Source organism: Ictalurus furcatus, chromosome 24 (assembly GCF_023375685.1).
Source record: "Ictalurus furcatus strain D&B chromosome 24, Billie_1.0, whole genome shotgun sequence".
Lineage (NCBI taxonomy): Eukaryota > Metazoa > Chordata > Actinopteri > Siluriformes > Ictaluridae > Ictalurus > Ictalurus furcatus.
The window spans coordinates 4965226-4973939 of NC_071278.1; the positions used below are offsets into that span (position 1 = coordinate 4965226).

Here is an 8714-nt window from a genome sequence, read left to right on the forward strand (position 1 = left end):
CATGCCTGTACGTAGTATGACTATTACAATGAATAAATGAATATTACTATGAATATAAACATTCCTTACGATTTAACAATGAAATATATTAAAAACAGAATATTTGACAGGACCAGAAATGGATCTCTGTTGAACACCTTTGTTTAACGGGTTAAATAATTCAATAAATAAACAAAATAAATAAAATGTTGCATTAAAATACATGACATGTTGCATTATGTAATATACAATTACACAGAGTTTCCAGAAAAATGTACATATGTCTATGTTTATTGAATCCAGTAAAATGTTTAATTCATTTTGACACTATTAGATCATAAACTAAAGTATAGACAGGTTTTAGATATGCTTTCATGCATAATAAGCTTACTGTCTTTACTTGACAATAGACTTTATGACCTCTCGGAGTTTGCGGTGTCCCACAGCCAGTATGATGGGGGACAAAGCAATAAAACCACTGTTGAAGAAACGTGCAAGAACCAGCAGGTATGCAGATGAGGCACCACGGTTGTAGTTAAAGTAGTTCACTGAGATGACACTGGCACCCCAGGAAATGATGAACAAAATGATCAAGGCTAGAATGACCTAGACAGGAGGAGAATATTATAAAAGCATAAACACAGGGACATGAATAGAAATTGAAATAAGGTCTGGTTTTTCTATAATCTTTCTGAAATGAACATTATATAAAATGTAATAAATGTTTGACCTTGGCTGCACGTCTCTCCGCCGGCACTCTGCGTAGAACCGGAGCATCCTGATCCTTACTGGTGGTCTTGTGTGCGTTTCCGTGTGCGTACAGTATAAGGAGCGAGCCCAGGTTGGTGGCGCTCATGAGGACGATGGGGATGACCTCATGGATCACCATGGACGTGGTGGCAAATACAAGCCCACTGTAAATGGAGGGAAAATCCCACAAGCAGCGCAGTAGTGGACGTGTTGTACTGCTCACTAACATCAATGTCTGTAGAGGAACAAAGACAATGGACTAGTGAGTGATCTGTGATTTGTTTCTTCCTCTTTTCAACCCTATCGGCTGAATAACTGAATGGATTTGTCTTTTTATTGATTAGTCACACATTGAAACTATGATAGTGAGTAGTATTTTGTTTTTATGTCATGTGGACAGTGACGGCCCACATTTGATAAAGTGAATGTAAATGTAGACATTGTGGAACATAGATATACTGTATGCTGTTTCTTTCCTTCCCTCACCTCACTGGCGTTCTTGCCTCCATTTGTAGAGTACACAAAAGCAGGGACCGAGTAGAGGAGATTGAGGGTCCAGATGAGACCGAAGCACATTAGTAGGGCTTTGGGAGGACCACGTGATGGGTTTAGACTAGCGGTAGGAGGGCCTATCCTTTTCAAAGTGTAAAAGTGGAAAGCACTCAGAAAAAGCGTTGACCAAACATTCGCTGCACGAAGCCAGACCCACACGCCCATCAGGAACCGACACCAGTCCTTACCGGGTAACACCTTCAGCAAGAGATGAAACAGAAACATTATTAATATGTCACTGGCAAGAGATTGAGGCAAATAGATGAGCTACAATACCATCACAGATATTCTCTTTTCAGTCCTTGTGAAGTGAAAATTTATGTGTACAAATCAAACACTTGGCATTGATCCTAGCTGGCCAGGATGGAATCAAAATAAAACGTTTATGTCTTTTTTTTCACCCACAGTAATCACCAGAGATCAGTTGTAATTGTAACTTGTTCAGTAGTTTGTAGGAGTTAAATATTTGTAGGAGTCCCACATACTGTATGTGCACTGTTATAACTGATCAATCAATTTTATCCTTTAAACAATGTGTAGTAAAAATCTAGTCAGCTTTCCAGCCTGTTTTTCAGTTCAAATCTGAGATTCCCCAGAGCACTGCAACACCATTATAATGTAGAGCGAATATCATAATAACTACTTTCTCCTCCTGTTAACATTATCTTAACCTTTTGATGCTTTTGGGAAACCTCACCCTACACCCAATTCTCTACTCCAATTCCAGATTGCTGGGACTACGGCTGCTTCTAAGGCCAAACAGACTTCATATAAATCCATAATGAACTTTTTCACACTATCTGTTGTTACCCAGATGAGGATGGGTTCCCTTCTGAGTCGGGTTCCTCTCAAGGATTCTTCCTCTTAACATCTTAGGGAGTTTTTCCTTGCCACCATCGCCACTCAGTGGCTTGCTCAGTTGGGATAAATTCACACCTTTAATATCTATATACCGTGTTGATATTTCTGTAAAGCTGCTTTGAGACAATGTCTATTGTAAAAAGCGCTATACAAATAAAATAAAATTGAATTGAATTGAATACATCCTCTTCCTCCTCTTGTATAACCCCCAACACACACACACAGACACTCACACACTCCGTGTACCTCGAGTCCAAAGTCTGAGGTGACGAGCAGGGTGTTCCTCATCACCGACACCAGCAGGTTAGATAAGGCCATGTTGACCAGGATCATGTCAGAGTTGCGTCCCCCTCCAGGCTCCCGAATAATACTGTTCCCTACCACCAAGATCACCATAGCATTTCCCAGAATTCCAAGCAGCACCAGGACTAGGTATAAAGCCATCGGGACACCTGTCAGCTGACCTGTTGGTGCCTTTTTAATCAACGTGACAGTTTTATTGGCTATCATCGTGGATAAATCTCATAATAAATAATTAATCTGTCCTATGACCTGTAAGACATAGAGAAAATGCCTATACTCGTAAAGCTAACCCTCTCTGTACTACTACCAGTATGATTGTAATCGATGTTCTACCAAATGGTCCTTATCTCAGATGCTTCCTGTTTCTCATTGCCTGCATTTGATCCCACCTCTTCAGGGCCAATAGGTCCAATCCTAAATGTAGAGTTGTGTCTTTAGCTCTGTGGATCAGACGGAGGATACTGAACTCAACAAGTTCAGGATCAGCTCCCCTAGGTTCTCCATTAGGCTAGTTCAATTAAGATACTGCCGATGAAAGAGATTTCACCAAATATAGTGAAACCTTTTGTTTAGCTGAGCCTGCATCCTCCATAATGGAGGATTAATTAATTCGGCTAATTGGAACACATGTTGTTAACAACTAATTAATCAACAAGCTCTGCTATCGTCAGTGAGGGAGTGTTTATTTTCTGATGGCCACCTGTTGTTCAAGGATTTTAGTAGGATTTACGTCACTATTGGAATAAACTTTAATTGGTTTAATTGGTTGCTGGCTTGTGATTAAGTTACATGGATATAATAGCTTTCTGCCAGCTACTGACTATGCCACAATGCCACCTATGGTCAGTACATTAGTTAACTAAATGTAATTTATTCTCCATGAAACCGCACCTACCTCCAGTAAAATAATAATTTTACAGTGAGTAACATTACAAAATCCTTAACTGAAAATTACAAACTGCCAATGAGCCAAAGAAAGAAATTTACAGGTCTCCATGGACAGAATGCAGATGTATGGGGGAAAAAATGTCAGTATTCATGCAACAGAACGTAAAAGATGTGTGTATTAAATAGAACATTAAATAAATTACGGACATAAAATATGCATTTCCATGCAGCAAATTGCATCTTTTTGTAAACTAACAATTTCCATCCATCCATCCATCTTCTACCACTTACTCCTTCTTCAGGGTCACGGGGAACCTGGAGCCTATCCCAGGGAGCATTGGGCACAAGGCAGGGTACACCCTGGACAGGGTGCCAATCCATCGCAGGGCACAATCACATACACTACGGGCACTTTAGACACGCCAATCAGCCTACCATGCATGTCTTTGGACTTGGGGGAGGAAACCGGAGTACCCGGAAGAAACCCCCGCAGCACGGGGAGAACATGCAAACTCCGCACACACATGGCCCCGGCAGCAATCGAACCCCGGACCCTGGAGGTGTGAGGCAAACGTGCTAACCACTAAGCCACTGTGCACCCCCTAACAAGATCCATTTCACAATTTGAGCAATTGAGCAATCATGAAATAATTAAACACAAACATAATTGCTTCTTAGTGTCTTAGTATCTGAGTCTGTAGCTGCTGTTGCATATAATTCCATTTTTGTGATGCACTGGACGACTGATTTGTCTCTGTTCATGCATCTTCCTTTGGATGTGTGCGTCCGTCCGGTTCCACCATATACACTTACATTACATATACATCTAATTAGCTTATCTTGCTGCCTATGAAATAAACAGAAACGCCATTCTTGCTGGGAATGAGGATGATGTGGATGTGTTGGGATTTCCCATAGACGTCATCCTTTTTTTTAACAATGTGCTGAGCATGCATTAATAGAGAAACTGGGAATTAATTGACCTTTGCCTAATTGATTCAAACCTTGTTAGCAGACTAATTAGTTAACCACCTCGGCTACAAATATTATTAAAGTGGGTGAAAAGACTGACGGTGCTTTTATACTGGGATGTTAAAGACAAGCAAGAACCCAGATCGTATCCTTTAACTTTAATTGAAGTAAAAAACAGGTGAAAGACAGAAGGTAAGACTTTATAATCACTTCTGTCACTGCCATTTCTTGCTATATGTCACAAAAGGAATTGTTTATGGGTTTAAAGTTAAATCAATATGTACTAATCAAAGAGTAAGGAGAATAAGAATAGGACATGCACATCAGTAAAAGGAAACAAAAACACTAAACAGTTGGATTTATTATTTTGGTTTCGTTTCTTGCGCCAACTATTAACTTGCTATTAATTATTAACTCCAACTTGCTCCAACTATCTTGTAGTTTAAATTTTAAATAAAGAAAAAACTAACTGTTAGGCAAATTTTGTTGCTTGCTAGCTAACTACTTAACAGAAACCTAAATGGGCTTTTATTTGGTTGAACAATTAACTTTTTTTTTTTTTTTTTTTTTAACTATAATAGATTAGTTCTTATACTTTTATACCGCCATTTATTCAACATTCACTGTTTATTTTAGTGGAGTCTTTTAATGTACATAATAGGCACAGTAATATAGATGTCTGGTTTATACTTCTATTGCACAAAATTATTTTTGGACATTAGTACCGAGAGATGAAAATAAAATAACCAAATTCCAGACTGCTGGACTTGTATAAGCAATACCAAATCTGTCCATACTACTAACAGAGTTTGCAAAAATAATTTTTCAAGTCATAAAGAAAATGATGTAGGCTAAGATCAATTGGCAGGGTCAGGGTTAACATTTGTACCTTTTCTTATCACATTGCCCATGTTTGGCATTGTATGATTTTCTTTATGAAGATTAGGTAGTAAAACCAGGAAAGACTTAAATTTAACTAGACTGGAAATATAACTAGTTCATCCTACAACTCTTTCCAGTGACTCATGGCTTCTCTCTTACCTTCCTTATCATTAGCCTGTGAGTGCTAGTTTAGAAATCTTGCATTATGCAACTCTCTGGGTACGATTAGTTGTAGTTGCTTGAAATTTCCACCTGCATGTTATTGAACCAGTTGAATAACTCTCTGTAGCTCTGTAGCTTTTTCCATTCTTTTATTTAATAATGTTGTCCCTGAGAACTTTAGAAACCGCCTTCATCTTCACCATGATTGCTACTTGTTGCGTGAAATCTTCTCATCCAATTGCAGCATCTTTTATTGCAAATCAGGTTTAATGTCAAAGTGTACAGAATTTCAGCTGTTTGCAATGAACAAATCAGACAAAAGCAATTGAAATGGTTCAACACAACGAATGCTTCAAGTGGTTTCCCCAAATTCAACTCAAAAGGCAACTTATGATTTCTCCAGTCTCAAAATTATTCAACCCCCTCGAATAGAATCCCTCACAACAGCACACATATGCAAAACAGGTGTTGTCTCAAGCACACCAGATGCAAATAATCAAGGGCTTCATTAATTGCAGCAGGTGTGCATGAGCTGGAACACATGAAATACCTGAACTGGCTAGGGGTAGAAAATGGATGAAATACCTGGACGGGGCAGAAAAAGGAAGCTATTAACAGCTGCAAGCAGATTTCTGAGAAGGCAGGTTGTGAAAAACCCTCAAGTGACAGCAAAAGACCTGCAGCAAGACTTGGTGGCAACAGCCACTGAGGTTTCAGTGAGCAGAGTAAGGCACGTACTAAACGCAGAAGGTTTTCATGCCAGAACTCCAAGACGTACACCACTACTGACCCCAAAGCACAAGAAAAGTAGCTCAAAATCATATAAATAAGCCACAGAAGTTTTGGGATTCTGTTCTGTGGAGCAATGAAAAAAAACTGGAACTTTTTCAGTGGAATGCAGATAAAATAAAAGTATCACTATAACACTTGGGGTGTGCTGTTATAGGAAAATGATCAGTGAGCAATAATGATGTCATGCAGCCAGACGTACAACACCAAAGTTGATTATTTTCTTTACAACCACGTGTAACAAAATATTTCATTCCTCTTCTGTTCCAATAATTTAATCAATGTTTCTATTTTTTATTTATTAAACAAGACACGCTTTACTTTATCCATTTATTGTTACATTAAATGTGTGAAATGTCTGTGAAACATATTATTTCCTGTTATCACAGCTATAAACAGTTAATTGTCCACCAGCCTCTCTTTTTTTATATAAAGAGTGTATATATATATATATATATATATATATATATATATATATATATATATATATATATATATTATATTGAAGGGAATTTAGTCAGCGGTGGGCAGTACACAGACACGCAGGAGGCTGCTTCGGGTGAACACGTGGGGAATTTTATTTACAAAAGTCCGTGAGAGTGTGTGTGTGTGTGTGTATGCGTGTGTGTGCACAAGGGTGACCGTGAGATTAAATGCTCAGTCGTCGCGGGGCTGCTGGCGTTGTGCTGGGGTTTTCCCGAGTGGCTGGGATCCTCTTTTTTCCCGTCAGGCAGCGCCGCGGGTGCGGTCAGGGGGCGGAGTCTCCGATCGCATCGGTCTCGTCTGAAAAAACCACAACACGGATTAATGCACGTGCCCGGAAAGCCTTCGCTCTCGTGCGAGCGGAGTATCGCCACTTTTATACTCTCTCATCGCCTTCTGGATGGTGGAATTTTCCCGTGCCGCCCGCCATTCAGCAGGCGTGTGTGTGTCGGCGGCCCCGCCCCGCCGCCACGCGCTCTCCGGCTGTCCAGAACATTGGTGGTGCTGAAGCGGAGCTGTCCCTTCAGCCCCACAGCGGCAGTCGCGGGAGGAGCGATCTCTGTTATTATATATAATAATTTTTTGCCTTCGAATTCCAAGGTCTTGATCTGCTGTTTCTGTTAAAATGGTTCCCTTGTTTGTTTATTTATTTATTTGTGCCTACTTATTATTTTTGACTTTATGTTGGTGTTTAGCCTGTTGGATTTCTTTTCTCCTTAAGTGAAAGTGTGTTGATGTGCGTGCAGTGTTGCGTATCGGAACTGTAGCTTCTGCATGGATGAGCTGGACGAAGCCAGGAGCCTGAGGCTGAAGGAGCTTCTGGCTGATTATTTTGAGAAGAGGCGAGACCTGGACCTGAGCAAGTATGAGGAGGAGCAGGACGATGAGGACGAGACCTTCAGCAAGTTTAAGGTGTGTATGTGTGTGAGGTTATAGCCATGTTTCATCAGCAGGAGCTTGAACAAGGAGTAATCCGGAACAATCTGATCATTGTGCTGTTGACTGTGTGTCAGCTGAAGGACTGGGAGGATCAGATCCGCGCTGATGTGAGAGCTTTCCTGGCCAGTCGGAGTGATGAAAAGTTCTCAGGCCGTGCCGTGGCGAGGATTTTCCATGGGATTGGTGCGTGTCCTCATTTTTGTCTCTCTATAAGGACTTCTGCTGCAAGTCATAATTTGTCTGTAATTACATGTTCCATCCCCATATTTAATCAAGACATTTGACATTACATCATACACTGAATAATGCTAACAAAGCTAATCATTATTATTAATAATTCATTATTACAATTAATAATAATAATAATAAAAAACGATTCCGTTGTAACTTGTTCCTTTGTAGTAATTTTTATTTATAAACACTGGATTCTCAGGAAGCCCGTGTTATCCGGCGCAGACGTACGGCCGAGACCGGCGTTACTGGCGAAAATATCTCCAGTTTGACTTCAATGAGATCATCCGCTTAGCCACTCAGGAGATTATTAGAACAAGGTAACTGAACAGAGACTCCTCCGTTATTCACTGCTGATTCAGTTATGTGTGAGATTTCTCAGTTTATCTGTATTTTATATCTCTGTGCTTTTATAAATGACCTCATTTATTGGTTTTACTGGATACTGAATAAAACTTATTTTTCTACATATTGAGTATCATTGTTTCTTTACTACTAAACAACAAACTGAAGCACAGAGCAGAACTGCAAAGCCAGGACTATTTACAGACTTTTAAATATAGGTCAAAGATGGAAAGGATTCCACTGTCAGTAAGAGAATAAAACGCCGAATACTGTTAAATATTAAATATATATTTTTAACTCTCGTTTCATAATATAGAAAGAAAGTGTGTTGGATAAAATTATGTAAAAAGTATAGAAAAAAAGATTTCAAAGTAGAAAGGTTTTTATTTATCATAATGAAAACCAAAGACTAGTTTTTAAAGTAATGTTTGTTTAAAATACTTTAGTGTTTAAAAAAAATTTCAGCTTTAAAACCTGAATAAATTCTTACAAATTTTGCAACAGTACAAAGTACTCCTCCTCCTCCTTCTACTTTTACTACTACTAATAATAATTTGGCATACCCTTTTAAAGTTTTA

General features: G+C 39.2%; 2 protein-coding genes across 2 annotated transcripts; one reads left to right on the top strand and one right to left on the bottom strand.

Moving 5' to 3' along the window:
• Positions 1–375: 375 nt before the first annotated feature.
• On the bottom strand, positions 376–2652 carry LOC128600804 (olfactory receptor class A-like protein 4). The gene is made up of 4 exons (XM_053613503.1): positions 2389–2652; positions 1216–1479; positions 710–964; positions 376–585 (listed from the first exon to the last, which is right to left on the bottom strand). Exons 1-4 carry the CDS (start codon positions 2650–2652, stop codon positions 376–378), a joined length of 993 nt encoding a protein of 330 aa, XP_053469478.1.
• Positions 2653–7153: 4501 nt separating this feature from the next.
• On the top strand, positions 7154–8186 carry LOC128600180 (ATP-dependent DNA helicase Q4-like). The gene is made up of 3 exons (XM_053612450.1): positions 7154–7533; positions 7635–7743; positions 7994–8186. The coding sequence occupies exons 1-3, from the start codon at positions 7396–7398 to the stop codon at positions 8113–8115; spliced, it is 369 nt and encodes a 122-aa protein (XP_053468425.1). The 5' UTR covers positions 7154–7395; the 3' UTR covers positions 8116–8186.
• The last annotated feature ends 528 nt before the right edge of the window (positions 8187–8714 follow it).

What these genes read in the sequence shown, in the direction of transcription:
- LOC128600804 (XM_053613503.1), bottom strand. Translation starts at nt 2,652, where the DNA reads ATGATAGCCAATAAAACTGTCACGTTGATTAAAAAGGCACCAACAGGT. An exon ending in CCTCAGACTTTGGACTCGAG is followed by an intron (nt 1,480 to 2,388) that starts GTACACGGAGTG and finishes CTCTTGCTGAAG; the next exon opens with GTGTTACCCGGTAAGGACTG. An exon ending in GAGGCAAGAACGCCAGTGAG is followed by an intron (nt 965 to 1,215) that starts GTGAGGGAAGGA and finishes GTTCCTCTACAG; the next exon opens with ACATTGATGTTAGTGAGCAG.
- LOC128600180 (XM_053612450.1), top strand. Translation starts at nt 7,396, where the DNA reads ATGGATGAGCTGGACGAAGCCAGGAGCCTGAGGCTGAAGGAGCTTCTG. An exon ending in AGACCTTCAGCAAGTTTAAG is followed by an intron (nt 7,534 to 7,634) that starts GTGTGTATGTGT and finishes ACTGTGTGTCAG; the next exon opens with CTGAAGGACTGGGAGGATCA. An exon ending in GAGGATTTTCCATGGGATTG is followed by an intron (nt 7,744 to 7,993) that starts GTGCGTGTCCTC and finishes CTGGATTCTCAG; the next exon opens with GAAGCCCGTGTTATCCGGCG.